Source organism: Cheilinus undulatus, linkage group 6 (assembly GCF_018320785.1).
Source record: "Cheilinus undulatus linkage group 6, ASM1832078v1, whole genome shotgun sequence".
Taxonomy (NCBI): domain Eukaryota; kingdom Metazoa; phylum Chordata; class Actinopteri; order Labriformes; family Labridae; genus Cheilinus; species Cheilinus undulatus.
The window spans coordinates 30,562,224-30,578,194 of record NC_054870.1 but is presented as its reverse complement, the minus strand read 5'-3'; the positions used below and the strand labels follow the sequence as shown (position 1 = coordinate 30,578,194).

At 38.5% G+C, this 15,971-nt stretch overlaps 1 protein-coding gene across 1 annotated transcript in view; it reads right to left on the bottom strand.

The window, feature by feature from the left end:
- Positions 1-15,971, bottom strand: part of ryr2b (ryanodine receptor 2b (cardiac)) — a 97,587-nt gene that overhangs the window by 29,514 nt on the left and 52,102 nt on the right. The window contains exons 67-81 of the mRNA XM_041789540.1: positions 12,731-12,861; positions 12,275-12,595; positions 11,963-12,200; positions 11,599-11,686; positions 11,401-11,487; positions 11,091-11,252; positions 10,907-10,969; positions 7,473-7,601; positions 6,917-7,029; positions 6,071-6,179; positions 4,528-4,658; positions 1,623-1,674; positions 828-881; positions 530-629; positions 257-336 (exon numbers count right to left, since the gene is read on the bottom strand). Of these exons, the coding sequence (XP_041645474.1) occupies positions 257-336; positions 530-629; positions 828-881; positions 1,623-1,674; positions 4,528-4,658; positions 6,071-6,179; positions 6,917-7,029; positions 7,473-7,601; positions 10,907-10,969; positions 11,091-11,252; positions 11,401-11,487; positions 11,599-11,686; positions 11,963-12,200; positions 12,275-12,595; positions 12,731-12,861 (1,858 nt within the window). The remainder of the gene's footprint in view (positions 1-256; positions 337-529; positions 630-827; positions 882-1,622; positions 1,675-4,527; positions 4,659-6,070; positions 6,180-6,916; positions 7,030-7,472; positions 7,602-10,906; positions 10,970-11,090; positions 11,253-11,400; positions 11,488-11,598; positions 11,687-11,962; positions 12,201-12,274; positions 12,596-12,730; positions 12,862-15,971) is intronic.

Below are 15,971 nucleotides of genomic sequence, written 5' to 3'. Positions count from 1 at the left end.
GTGCACTTCTGATTTGTATTTGCTCATTTTTGTAATTACATTTTATAATGTCCTTCTTAATACTATCCATCTTGCCTTTTTCTCCAGCAGCTGCACAAACTTTCTTTGTTTGTGTCAGTCTAATTTTTCCATTCACTTATCAAAAAGGTGTGAACTATAATCATTCATGTCAACTTACATAGGTAAGCCCATCATGCTGATCCTGATGCTGAGGAAAAAGGTCAAATTAATGGGAAAGAAATAATACAGAACATACCTGTTGGACAGCAGCATTCCCACCATTCAGAATAGCAATGCCAAGCTTCAATGTGGGGGCAATCATGCACCCCATGGCTCCTGATGGGATGGGAAATTTATCAAAATTAGCCAGGGTACTTTATAAAAGGGCATAAAGAAAGGTATCAATTTATTTATCATCTTATAAGTTCAAGAGTTTGCTAATATCTTTATGTAAATTCAGTTAACAAATCCCCTTGCTTGCATTGCACAACAATATAAGTGATTAACTCAGTATGAAATGATTTCCTACCTTTGCTTGCACTGATGATTTGCAGGACCATCTCAGAAGCTCCTCGATGATGCAGCCTGGCCTGCTGGTAGAGCAGCCTCTGTTTCTCCATCTCCTTCTCCTGCACCAAGAGAGAGTCAGTTCATCATTGTATCTTTTAACCTTCAAAATGTATATTCTCAAAATTGTTATAGTCAATCAAATTAACTTGAACATTTATGATATTATGATCTATCAGAATGCATTATCATCCTCTATACAAAAATACATCAACTCAAGTATTCTCTTCTATTCTGATATCAACAAGCAATTCACCCACTTCAAAGCTTTCAGGCTCCTGTTCTTTAGCGGCAGCAGCTTCTCTCTGGCAGCTCTGAGGGAAATGTTCAATGCCAAATGGAATTAAAAAAGAGATGGAAAACTCAATGCACAAAGGGACTTGAACTCACTCGTAGTTACATACTGAATACAAATTGCACAGAAACTCAATTCTTTTAATTACCATCATGAAGAAATTAGCTGTGCAATGTATGCATGTTTGTAGTAAGTATCTGAAGAATGCATGTTCATTTCCAGCAGCAGCATCCCTGCCTCTGATTGAGGATGTAATGACAGTGACAACACATTTCTGAAAATAATGAAGGCCTATCAATTAAATAAAGAGCCCATCACAAAAGGGCTCACAATTTGGTCTTATGATGTACGATGAAAATGGTTTTGTCGAACCAAACAGTACTTCTATTTGTATTTATTTACATGTATGGTATTGCGAAACATTTTTTCACTGTAGTTGCATAACTCAAATCACACATAATGAACAAATGATATTTCTCCAGCTTTGGCAGTCAGACTATTGCCATAGAAAAGGCAGTGAAATATCACTAGTGATTAGTGCATCGTGCTATTCTGCTGATTTGAGCACACACTAAAAGTCTAGCTGGTCAATCAAAGTTCTTGTTCAGAATTGCTTCTTCAAAAATGTGATTCCAATCACATGGTGGTGATACCGTATACCAGAGGAAAATGATGGGAGGATTTAATAAAGATTAATCCTAGTCTGATGTGCATAATTGTGTGGATTTTTGGATAACATTACAGTTAAATGTCATCTTACCTTTGCCATGATAGTAGCATAGGATGTATAAAGACCGTCATTCCCAAGCTTACTGTGAACAGAGAAGACAAATGAGATAATCCTAGTAAATGTCATTGTATGGACAAATGCAGTGTTCTATAAATAACTGGTCAATGACAGGTTCCAAGGCCAATATATATCTGATCCTGAGCAGATCTATTTGTAGCACATTAACATGATCCCCTTGTTTACAGAGTTGAATACAGCATCACCTTGAAACACCCCGAAGCACTGTTTGGACCTCGAGTGTTGCCATCTTACCCACAGGACAGCACAGTGGCACTAAGCATTTTTATTGACCACAGCAGTTCACCTGAGGTCTCCTGAAGGATTTTTAGCAACGGTGGGCAAGATCTTTTCAGAGCAGGATTACTTCAGGATAAACCTTTGGATGAAAATCAAAGCTACTCTAAAGTTAGATAAGAAATCAACCTGTACTAGTATAAGTGCATTCCCGCTTGACCAGTCAGTTCTCTGAAGACCAGAGTTCAGTGCTACGATGTAAGCGGGGGAGAGAAGTGGGAGTGTTCAGAGACAAGCAAACAATTACATTCACCTGACCCTGAAGATCGAGCAGACACTGTATGAGCATTTAGTTTATTTCATCCTGAAACAGAGACTTTTTGAAGGACTATAAAAATTTTACTTACTCTAGTTGTGAGATATAAAAGTACCGGTAAGCCTTCTGTAGTCTTTTAATTATGTCTTTATGATGTTATTTTTTTGCTGCCTTGTATGTGTGATACCACCTTCATTTTAGCAGAAAGAATCATTTTAACCTTTTTATACATACCATAAAACAACTGATCAAACACCCTGTTGTGATTATGACCAGAAACACTCAAATACTGATGACAGAGCCTTTTTGAACAATGCTGCTGTCTGGCGAGTAGACTTCTCCTTATTCGAAAGATCATATTCTACAAATGATGCCCCTTAAACATGACACTGTTAACTGTTAGATTATGAAGCTCTTTTTAACTGTCTTGTCAACGCTTAGCTGTTAGGGATAATTGTACAATATCCAGTATTTTCCACAGCATTACAAAAAAATGAATTGGGCACTTGTTTTGGATGTGCTTATTGGCAATGCATAAACAATGTGCAATGTGTACTACTAGTATGGATATGTTGATTTATTTATACAACTTATAAAAATAGGTTAGGTATAAATTAGGGTAGTCAAAAGATTACATTTTTTTAATCGCAATTAATCTCCAAATTTCCTCAGTCAGTCTTGATGAATCAAATCCTTTTAATCACATTTTAAAATGCCTCTATTTTGCAAGGTTTTAGTGCCATTTTGGATTTAATGCTGTTTTAAATTAAGCATAACTGACTATCTGGATACTGACTTACTTCTATAGGTAGATGGAAGACTATGACTTGAACTTAAGCAAAGAAAAAGGAACTTTGGACAGATTTAAAAGAAAAGGAATAATAACACAAGGTGCAAATGACTTTCGAGTGGTCCACTGAGCTGTCTGTGAGGTTTTTTTTTTTTGTTGTTGTTTTTTTACCTAAATATGACATAAAGGACAAATAGTGAACTTATTTTACATCACTACAGCTGCAGGCAGACTTTAACATGGTATAACCAAAGTGTGCAGAAAAGGACAATAAAGCATGCGATTAATCACGCTAAAAAAATACAAAATTAGTGGACATTAATTAATCACAATGATGATTCATCTTGGCAGCTCAAAGTATAAATGAACATGACATGTAGATTCAAATACTCAAGAGCAGTATGTAACACAAAATTGTACTGATGATTTTCAACTTACTCACAAATTATTAATGCTGACAGACTACAACTACTTCTATGTTTAATACTGACAATTCTATAAAAAGCTTCCAAACTCACACCTGCCTGCAACTACCAAGACAACTTCACTTGTTATTCTATGTCAGAACTGCATATACATACAAAACACTGTGTCTAATTTAACAACAAAATAAAGGCAAAACAAAACCTCATTTTGGCCGAAACAGAAGGAAATATGGGGGACAAAGGGTATTTTCTTGTAGGGGAATGGCTTTTCAAATCAAGCTGGCTGAATCTAGTTGATTTGATCACAGCTCTGTGTGAATGCCACTGAGAGTGCTCTCTCCCCTGATGTCTTTACAGTGACATGAAGTAAAATGGTTAATATTCATGTTCAGATGGTGCTTTAATCTCAGCAGGATCTTGTAGGGATTTCCCAGAAATACCTAAATAGCACTGTTGCACCAAAACATTGAAAAATAGAGCATGCTGAGTGTGCTGTCACAATATGCATGCATAACCTTCTTGAAAAAAAAAAATTCACATATTTTTTGACTAGTATAAATACAAAAATATAACTAAAATTACGTTTTAAAGCAGTGATTCTTAACTGGTCAAGCCTCAGAACACACCATCAAGTCCTTAATGAGAGATTTTGACACAAATAATTGATATTTTTTCAACTATGATTGAAATATAATCAGATTTTTTAAAATGAGAAATAATACAGTTTAGATCTTCAGACTGTGTCAAATGTGAAAAATCAAAGTGGTACTATTGTTTTTTTTTTCCTTAGAATACATTCATGACCCACTGAAGGTCTCCACAGCCCACCTTTGGATCTCCACCCATGAGTTGAGAACCACCATTTTACTGTGTCCAAGAAAAATATCTTTCTGAATACCATTAAACATTTCTACTGGTCTGCAGTCAAAAAATAAAGTTTAGAAGTTTCAGTCTGACCTCAGATGTTGGACAAAAACAAAACTCATGCCTCTGACAAATTTAGTATTGACCACCCAGGCGATGGGCAAGACCAGTAATAAAAGTGTAAAGAGGTTTTTACTGCATGTGATCTTTTATAATGAACAAACAAACACACACACACACACACACCTCCTTTCTGTCAGGGCGCTTCGACTGAAGAGTGTAATGAGTTGTAGGAGGGGATCGATTGGTTTGGCACTGTCCTCCACATCCTTTTCTTCCTCTGTCTCGCCTCCACACAGCTCCATCACTCCTCCCCTCTGCAGGCCAGAAAGAGAGAGATGAAGACAGGGAGAAGCGGCTACTGTGTTTTCTAAAATCCTGTCACACACTGGACATCTTCTGCTTCTGGTACCAGACTTTGGTTTACACTCATTTGAAAGAATATATACACATAAATAACATGTTTATGTGCAGAGGGAAGAAAAACATCTTTATTTGAATGTCTGCTTCATAAACACATAGCCGAAAGCTGCTGATTATGTTTGACTTTTTCAATAAATGTTAAATATTTACAGGACTTTCCTGCCAGGAAGTTCGCCCTGTGGGCAGCACTTACTCTATGTTGTAACAGCTCCATCATGCTGTCAGTCCCATCTAAATGTGAAACAGTATCAATTGACAACACTATAAAATCTAAGTGAGTTCACATGAGCACATGAGGTAGAGTAGGACAAACTGAAGATCATGATGAGATGGCTACAAGAGCACAAAAATGTATAAAAATAACAGGAAGTTTTTCCATCTGAAGAGTCCATCTGTCCTTCCATCCATCCAACCAGCCATCTTCTTCTGCTAATCCGGGGCCAGGTTATGGTGGCAGCACACTAAGCCTGTCAACCCTCTCCCCAGCAACATTTTTCTGCTCCTCCTGGGGCGTTACCAGAACAGACAGGATATATAACTCCTTCAGGGAATTTTGGGTCTGCCCCGAGGTCTCCTCTCAGTTGGACATGCCCGGAAGACCTCCTAAAGAAGGTGCTCTAACTGTCTCCTTTCAATGCAAAAGAGCAGCGAGCCAGCTGATCCAGCCATCCTCCAGATGAAACTCATTTCAGCTGTTTGTACCCACAATCTCTTTCTGTCGATTGTTACTTAACGCTCATGAACATGGGTGAGGGTTGGAACATAGATTGGCTGGTAAATCAAAAGCTTTGCCTTCCACCTCAGCTCCCTCTTTGCCATCAGGGATCAGCATGCCAAGGACACCACCTTCACCTGCAGCTCACTATATCTATTTCATTTAAACTGCAAGGTTTGTAGATTTGAATGCCTATAAATAGCTAAATCAGAAAAGATGGGGGGGATGTTTAAGCAGTCTTAACAGATCTGCTGCGTACAAACTCAACTAAAGGAAAGGAAATGCAACTTGGTCACAAAATCAATTCTAGATGTGAAAAAATGAGTGAAATTGCATATTCTTCAAAATTTCTCTTGGCTCTTTAAAACTGGTAATTGATATGCAGTAATCTATGTAACAGTCTGAATTAATATGTACAATGTACCAATTAATCAAAAGCTAAATTGTTCATTAAGATGGAAATTCATATTCATAATTTAACATCTGGATTATTAAATAACTGAAAGCACACTTATGTTTTTGATCAGATAAATATAGATATGTTTTGACTCATCTGTTTCATAATAACTCAATGATGTTGATATGGTTCGCATTTTCACTCACAGCTAAATCCTCAACAAGCTTCTCCTCAAAGCTGTGGTCCTCAGCAGATATCCAGGATTTATTGTAGCCTTGGAGAAACAGGTTGACAGCTCTGTGCCTGAGGAGGAACAGGAACGTGTAAGGACACACAAGATATCTGTGATGTACAAATGCAAATGAGAAATAAAATACCAAACTATAAAAGCGCCCTGATAACATCCATAATTACTCCTGCATCAAGGCCTCTTAAGCAAGCGCAGGATGATTGTTACATCCACTGAGTGAAAAGAAAACAAAAAACATGAAACTATGTATAAAATACCAAAATACAATTCAAATATCACATACAAACCACAAACAGCCTCAGGGCTTTTAAATGCTAATGGCTTTGCTCCCTCTCAACCTGACATGGCTGTGCCTAATTAGGTTTTACATTACAGCTCCATCACAGCAAAGCAGTGTGACTATTTACACACCTGAGGAGGTTTGAAGTCTGATGGTGCCAACATAAAAGATTATATCTATTAGAGAATCAACATGAATGATGAAACGATGGTTTTCTTTATCTTCTTTTGGGCTTTTTTAATTAAAAAATGTATATCACAAAAAGGCTAACTTGTCTTTTCTCCTTACTTTCCTTAATTTTCCAACTCTTTGTATTTTTATTTCATGCTTAACTGTTTAATCTTGACGCACAACTTCAGAGATCTTAATAGTATGCCATTAGATAATCGTTTCCCTCAGACATGGTTGTTTTACACCAGAATGTCCCCAACTATATGATCACAAATCAAGAAGACCACTTACATGACCAATGTGACTGAAAAGCATCCGTATACATCTACATGTTGGTACCTGGGCAAGTTGTAGAGAGGAGCCATCCTCAGGCAGGCCACCACCGCTCGCTTCCTCTGTTTGGATAAAACCCTGTGCCATGCAGGTTTTTTACTTTTCTGATGGTGTTCCACCTGAAGCCAAAAAGATATTCATAAAATAAGAAGTGCACAGGAACCTGTAGCAGCCGGAGGCTTTTCAGTGGTAGCTATTGAGGTTTACCTTCATGGATTTGTAGTTCACTTACGCATTAACACTGCAGGCATTGCCCTTGATTGTAATATATTCAAATTAGACAAGCATTCAGTATAAAAACACCATTTTTTTCTTGTCTTTTATTAAAGTCCTTGTAATATCAAGAAGCTTAATATAAATTTAACTAACAAAGGCTCCATGTATTTCATGTTAAGTGTAGTCAGGTGGTGCAGCCAGCATGAAACTTGAAGAATAAAGTAATTTTTACTACTTTTACTTACTTTTTCTAATTTCCCAAAACCTGAAAGTTAAAAGCCCAAAATACTGTTTATTCGACCCATTAAAAATAATAATGTGGGTGGGGTTGTTGCAAAAAGCTCACCTGGTCCAGGTAATGCAAGACTCGAGCTATTTCCAAAACCTTGTCAACAGCCCTTTGGGTGTCAGCAATGGTCTCACACTGCTTTGGGTGTACAGAGATTTGGGTCTCCTGCCTCAAGCAGTGAGGCCTCTGTAAAGTGAAAAAAACATAATGCCAAGGGTTTTTTGTAGTGGTTGATGTGCAAACCATTTCAAATAAAGATATTCATTGAAGGTAGCACAAAGGTTTAGTCTAGAGACAGGATAAGGATTAAAAAAAGAAAGAAATTAGCAGATTAGCAAGCACCTTTAACAGAGAAAAACAAATGCAAGAGTGCATATTGAGCTTGATATTAAATAAGCAGGCTGATAGACATCATCAAATTTTAGCTGCTATTGATCTTGTTTTTCTATGGATATGAATTTCTTTGCTTAATTTTTCTCACAATCAAAACCTACCAAAGCTAACCATTGATCTTTTTTCTTTTAAACAATAATAATTATAAGCCATGCCATGTTAAAAACTAGGGGTGATCCGGAATAGTCAGCGATCCAACAATTCGATTCAGAGGAGTCTGATTCGACCTCAAACCTCATAGTCAAATGTTGTTATGTAACCAAGATAGTACCATTCTATCTACATGGGGCTGCTAAGCCTGAGTTTCTGTTAGCCAGCATGCCGGTTTTGGCCGGTAAAAAGGGTGGAAGTCTGGCAGATAAAAATATAACCGGTCAAAATGTCCAGCAGAAAACACGCAAATGACCAGATAAGTAAATAATGAATACTTGCATATTATATTTTGTGTAACCTAGAAGATATGTTGCGAGAATACGCTATTATAAACTAAAAGTTGCCTAATCTTAATACACCCACTGTCCTGCGGTGCTGGGGTTGTTTATCTCCTCAAACGGCAAGCACATGGCTAATTATGTATGCACGATGACGTCAAAGCAAATCTATCTCTCTGTGCGTGCTCAGTATTGCTGGGGGCTATGCAGGGAAAGTGGGAAAGTTTGACCAGAGCTTTCTCAGAAAGCAGAATTTTAATCTAAGTGAGGTTTTCCTGGTTAACCAAAGGCTTAATATCATCAGCAGTATGGAGGGATTTTGTGTTATCGCTGCAAGTAATGAAGAGGTGAAACAAAGGGAACTGTACAGCTGAGCGTCATATACACCGATGCAGCAGCAGAGAGAGAGGCTTATGCCAAGCAGAGTTGTAGTGGACTTCGATAAACTACCTATGACCAATCCTCATAAAAAGTTGGATTGTAGTCAACACAGAATCACATCGTGCAGAACGGCATGGACCGCTTAGAGCTTATAACGAAGGCTCTGTCTCTCTTCCTGGCTAATTAGCAGAAGTAGTCTTGGATAAGCCGTTAATGAGAGGAGGACTGGACCGTACAATCTGCTGTGGAGCTTTTGTCTTTTCAGGAGTAGTCCAAATAAACCAGGATGGTTGGATTTCCAGCTTGAGCAGAGGTTACAGTTATATCATCATGAGGACTGATATGCGCAGCTGATGGTAAGACTCATTTTTCATTTGAAATGTAGAGTTCTAACGCAGTGTCCAGTTAAGAGAGCACTTTTGTTATGTGTTTGGATGCTTCGTTGATGTTGGTGGAGGATGGTATTTGGCTGTTGTAAGCTGCTAACAGGCTAACAGTGCTAATGTGACTGTTCTGATCAACTGTTGTTGTTTATGAGTTTAACGTGGGCGAATATTGTGTTACTGACTGCGTGTGTAAAGAAAAGCATGCAGCTTTCATTTTGATACTTTAAACCACTTACACAAAAAAATAAGAGAGATTCATGCGTTTTGCTGCTGTTAATGCAGCAAAATAATGTTAAAGCAAATGTTTGGTAGTTGTTCTAAATGTCTGGAATTCTTGAGGACCGCTGGTCATTTTGAAAAAAAGTCTTGCAGAAACGCTGTTCGACTATTAGTCGACTAAAGGCAAAATCTGATGAATAAGATTCGACTATGAAAAACCTTAGTCGAAGACACCTCTATTAAAAACATTGTGATTTGGACTAAAAAAGGCAATCTTCAGTTTCAATTATTTTGGCATGTCAACAAGTAATGATTGAAGATTCTAGAAACAAGATGCACTTAATCATACTCCAAAGGTATTCTAAAACAATCTTGACTTTAACACATCCCTTCTTCTCAGTTAGCCTACATATTTTTCTCTTTAAGGTCAGACTGTTAAAAAATACATCTACTTAGTCAATATCGAACTTTATGGGTTTTTTTTCTAACTAATACTGAGGCATACAGTGCATCAGCAGAAAGAAGTCAGACCACCTTCTGTTTTCTTAGTTTTGTTATGTTGCAGTCTGATGCTACAGTCATAAAAAAAGATTTTTATTGTCATTAATCTACACCCAGTGCCCCATCATGACAAAATGAAACAGAATTTAGATTTTTTTGTAAATTTATTAAAATAAAAAACTAAAATATCAACATAATTGATATTTTATCATATATCAACAAAAGTATTCAGACCCTTTGCAAAAACACCTGAAACTTAGCTCAGATTCCTCCCACTTCTCTGGGTCTTTGCTGAGTTTTTTCTACACCTTGATTGGAGTCCATCTGTGGTAAATTAAATTGATTGGATGTGATTAAGAAATGTACATGCCTCTCTACAAAAGGCCTCACAGCTGACAATGCATATCAGAGCAAAACCCAAGCCATGAGGTCAGAGGAACTGCCTGCAGAGCTCAGATAAAAGATTATTGCAAGGCACAGTTATTGGGAAGGCTACAAAAAAGTTCTGCCGCACCGAAGGTTCCCAAGAGCACAATGACCTCCATAATTCTAAAAAGAAGAAGTTTGGCACAACCAGGACTCTTCCTAGAGCTTGGCCAGCTGTCCAAACTGAGCAATCAGGAAGAAGGGCTTTACAAAGAGAGGTGGACAAGAACCTGATGGTCACTCTGACTTAGCTCCAGAGATCCTGTGTGGAGATGGGACAAGATTCCAGAAGGACAACCATCAGTGCAGCACTCCACTGATCTGGGCTTATGGCAGATGGTTAAACTGAAGTCTCTCCTCAGTTAAAAAGCACATGAAAGCCTGCTAACCTGAGCTAATTTTCAATTGTTTTTGCAAAGGGTCTGAATACTTATGTCAATGTAAAATTTTATCTTTTTATTTTTACTAATTTTCCCCAAAATTCTAAAATTATGTTTTCCTTTTGTCCTTTGTCATGACGAGACACTGAGTGTAGATTAATGACAATAAAATGAGCTTTTTTTTTTTTTGACTGTAGCATCAGGCTGCAACATTACAAAACTGAAAAAAGTATAGGGGGTCTAAATACTTTTTGAATGCATTGTATATTCTGAGGTTCTTGTGCTAAATAAAAAAGAACACTTCACCATTTAAACATGCATAACTGTGTAGCTGTCAAAAAAAATGATGGAGAAAGTACAGCGACAGACATTACCTGGCTCTGGAGATGCATCAAGCTAATGAAAACATTCTCCCGAATCTCATCTTCAGTCTTCATCTGTGGTGGGCAATTAATGGCAGACATTACAGACATACACATCACCGAAAAAGTCCCCACAAGGTTTTCTCCTAATGGCAGTACACTATTTATGCTGGTATTGTCCACTTTTAAAACTGACCTGAAAGAAACCCTTCTTTGCCAAAACAATTAAGCTGTGCTTGCTCTGAAAACAAAGCCTCAGTCCCACAGGGAGCAGTCTCTTCACAGAAGCTACTATGAGAGAGGTATGCATGGAATAACGATCCCCCTTCCTCTTCATCCTCCTTTTTTCATAGTCAAACTGAGTATTGAAACGCAAAGAATGTAAATGAACTTTAGTTTCCATCTTCTTTAACACAATTGATCAAATAGGGGTATTGATGATTTAAAGAGATTCTCTCTTGGCAGCTAGTTGAACCATAATGCCATTAGATCAAAAAAATGCTGACCTTGGATTTGTTGGCTTTATTGACCAAGAAAGCTAAGTTGTTGATTTCATTTTGGACCACGAAGTTCTGCTCCTCCCATTTAAAATTCTGTAGTAGTAAACATTGATGAAGACAAATTTAAGAGAATACATTTACCTGGGCAGTGATGGTATTGATAGGAGAAGTTAAAATCAAAACATGTCTATATGGCATTCTCACGTGAGATTTGGCCCAGAATGTAAAGACCTCTGCCACCATGCTGAACAGCTGCTCTGCATCAGGATTTGACTCTTTGAGCCAGCTGGCTCTGAGACAAGATGGACCAAAACACAACACATTAATATTTGAGGATCTATTCCTGTGAAGCTAAACATGCCTTATACAACAGCTTAAACTCAGAAGTTACGTGTCTAAAAATGAATTACAGAAGCCAAATGATCCTTACTGGTAAGCTAAGGTCAATATGGACTATATCACTAAAAGGTTGACTTCCCACTGAGTCAATAATACTTAAATTTACTCCTGCAGTAGTTGAAAATAAGCTTACTCCTCCACATCTAAACTCCCTGGCAGCACGCCTTACCGATTAGAGTCCACAAATGGGATAAGAAGAGGGTAGAAGGCATAGAGGTCTCGCACTAGTAGGGTGAACTTCTCCTGTATCTGCAGCTCTGCTTCAGAAGTATCACGCCCTTCTGTTTTCATCTGCTCTTCCTCCATCATCACACATTCGGCCCTCTTCCTTAGCTTTTCCATCAGCGGCAGGAAGTGGCTGTTTAACAGCTCAGAGCTGGCTCTGCATATGATTGGCTGAGCAAAAACTAAAAAAACGGCAAATGTTAATAGAAGAAAAAAAAGGAGGCTAGAAGGTGATGCAGGATAAAGATATTAATACCTGCCAGCTGTTTCATCCAGCCACCCCTGCTAGCACCCACATGGTTGTGGATAATACGAAGGATGTGGCCAAGTAGGTCACTAGCATGCTGAGGAGTGACAGAGGTGCAGATTGGGTTGTCTGGTTCTCCCTCAGGGCCCCAGCACCACCAGAGGGACATGTAGCTGCACAGCATGGGCAAGGTGACCTCTGTGACATGGATGTAAGGGGCCTGGCAAGCTCCAGCACCAGCACCTGCCAACTCCTCGACCTCCTCCAGGGCCTGATCCAGAGAGGGCAGAAGGGGACACATGTCCTCCACCTGATCAGGCAGCCCCAGGTCTAAAAGCAACAGACATGAAAAATGAGGCTGAGGAAGAGAGAGGTCAAGATGAAAGTGTGAGAGCTATTCAACAGACTAGAGATTAAAGGGACAAAAACAAATAAAGGACAATCTGTCTGCTATGTTTTTATTACCTTCTCTCTCAGTAGCACTCATGGTGTTGTAAATGGAGTAAGGGTTGTTTTGATTATAGGAAGGCTCCAGGAAGCATACAGGGAAAGTCCCTGTCAGGGCTGCCAGACAAGCTCCTGCTGCCGACCTCTGCCTGACGGAAATATTAGAATAAGTGCCGTCAATATATCAAAAATGTAACTGTGATTAATTAAAGTAAAGGCTTAATCACAATGAATCACACTTTTAATGTACACTTGTTTATTTTGCTAATTCTAATAACACTTTATTCAGATCATGACAATTAGTAGAAAAAAGGTTAAAAACAGTTACAATAAAAAAGTTGTTAAATGGTTTTCGATAACAATCATAGATAAGTCAGTGATATTAAATATGGTTTCGACAATGAAAATATTTGATATATCAAAGTTGATGTTAATTAAAATAAATTGGAGCACCTAAACCACAGATATATAAAAATGCACTATTTCATGTAAATGTGCTTGTTAAAGTTATATGTGTGTGCAAACACAAATGAATGTACCATTAATATCCTGGTATACAACATAACCCCGTCAGTAATGTAACACACAGGTGTAGTGTATCAATCGATCCTGTGTTACTTGTGTGCAAGTAATTGGTTTTCACTTGTCCTTTTATTCTTTTTGTTTTTTGTTGTTTGCTTCATTTTGTTTTTTCTTTTGTTTCTTTTTAAACACTTTGTCTTTTTGATTACATTCTCTGCCACAAAGTCTATTTGTAATGAGGTTTAATTATAAGCCCCTCGGGTTTCCTGCCTCACCAGCACATTTTTCCCTTTTGCTCTTTCTCTGTGAAAGACGTATCAATGTCACCAAAGCTGTATATCTCATATGTGCAAATAAATAAATAAATTGCCACTTTGAAATTAAGCAGTTGATTTGGGATTTTGAGGGAGCATCTGAGGTCTATGTCCTAATGTGGTGCAACATTTTTCCCTGTAATTCTGTCTCCATTTTCCTACCAAGTAAACAGGTAGATAACAAGACAAAAGGAGTATCTGATGGATTATTTCTTGATTTTCTTTTACTTTCCTCACTCTGCAGAGCTTGTTAGCCTGTTTTACAAAGTAAATATAGCTGTGCATTAATAATATCCATATATTTGTTAAAATACATACTATTTTTCTCAAAGCTGTTAAAGGCTCATCAACAGAGAGTGCAACATGTCTTGTTTCTCTGCTTTAAGCATAAAAGCTCAAGATGTCATACTTTGACAAGAAAGAAAAAAATCCATAGGACAGAGACTTAAATATTTCACACATCCAGTGTGGACAGTGAGCATTGATGCTGTGCAATGTGACTCAATGTCTGACATTGGCATGCTTTTAGGACACGGTGTCGGATTTCAAGTGGAGCCCATACCACTGTTTCCATCCAATGGGCCAGTCACTGCTGCCAGGCCAAGGTTACCTGAGCTCACAAAAGTCATTGGGCACCCCACTACACATATAAACATGAAAATGTTATCATTAGCCCCCCTATGAAAATGTCAGTATTTTTGAAATATTTCCCAAGTGCTTATAAACAGAGCAAGGAATTTTAAAACAGCTTTCCCAACATCCTAGTTTTATTTTGGATACTGCATACAGAAACAAAATTATTTTACAAAAAACAAAAAAACTACCAGTGTCTAAATTATTAGCCCCTGATGCTAATAGTCAATAGTGTCTCCTTTTTTGCTGGATAACAGCCTACAGTTGTTGTTGTAGTTTTCACCAAGTCTCAGACACATCTCCTGAGGAATCCCAACCCATTCTTCTTTGGCAAATCTCTCAAGTTTCTCCAGATTTGATGGCCCTCTGGCATGGACCAAGGTCTTCAGTTCACCCCACAGATTTTTGATGGGATTAAAGTCCAAGCTTTGTGCAGGCCAGTCAGTAATGTTGATCTTCTGGAGGTAGTTATTTACTGGGAGCCACAAGTGTTTTGGGTCATTGTTGACGACCCAGACCAAATTTTGCTGCTGACTACATTAAGGTTTATTTCAAAATCTTCACATATTCTTTTTTCTTCATGATTCCATCTCTTTCAGATTCCCCTTTCCAGGTACACTGAAGCATCCCCACAGCATAATACTTCCACTGTCATGTTTCACTGAGGGAACGGTGATTCTTTGGGTGATACGCCTCTCCCTTCTTTATCGAAGCATACATTAAGCAATGTCTCTATGGTCAAAGAGCTCTAGTCTGGTCTCATCTGACCAAAGGATACGCTTCGAGTATGCATAATCTTTCTTCAGGCTGTCCTTAGCACATTTCAGTCTGGTTTGAAGGTGTCTCTTCTGCAGAAGTGGAGTTTTTCTTGGTCTGCAACCTTGCAGTCCATTCCTGTGCAGGGCTCTAGTGATGGTCGTCTTTGAGACAACAATTCCTGACTTGGCTAAGTCCTTCAATTGTGACTTGGCAGTTGTTCTGGGGTCTTAAGACACATCTATCACTTGTTTTCTTTCAAGAGTCTTTGAAATATTTCTCTTCCTACATCTGCCAGGCTTGTTTTGTACTGTGTGGCTCTCTTTGAGGGGACTCATAATGTCGTCCACATATGTATAGCCTCCTATTACCATTATTTCTTATTATTGTTTATTGTTTCTCCTTTTTTATGCTGGGCAACCAGAGCAGTTGGCAGCAAGAAAGATGCACTCTTGAGCTATATCTTGGACTTACAGTATTTTTTCACAATTAAATGGGACGTGTTATGCAAAAATCATTTTTTCAGGCTTTTCTAACAAATATATGCCCCACTAGCCTGTCCACAATCTGCTCAAGTACCAAAAAAATCAATTCCCTCTCCCCCTCTCTTTTCCACCTTTCAGAAAATGTTTGCTGAAATAAGCCGTTCTCAGATTTTACACTAGTGACCTCACATGGGGAGTAAGCATCCGCCCCCAGATTTGGTTGGCCCTCCCTGACTTGGAGCAAAGTTCCACCCTCCTCTACTGATCCTCTCAGCTACCTGCTGAGATGCTCAGATGTTGACTTTAATAGACTTTAATTCAGCATTAAACACAATCACTCCTCAGCAGCTGGTCCAGAAACTAGATGGACTGGGGGTCAATACCTCACTGTGTAACTGGCTGTTGGACTTTCTGACAGGGAGACCACAGGCAGTTCAGGTCAGCAGCAACACATCCACAACCATCACACTCAAAACCGCCCCCCCCCCCCCCCCCCCAAGGATGTATGCTCAACCCCTTGCTCCTCAACTTGCTGACCCATGACTGCAC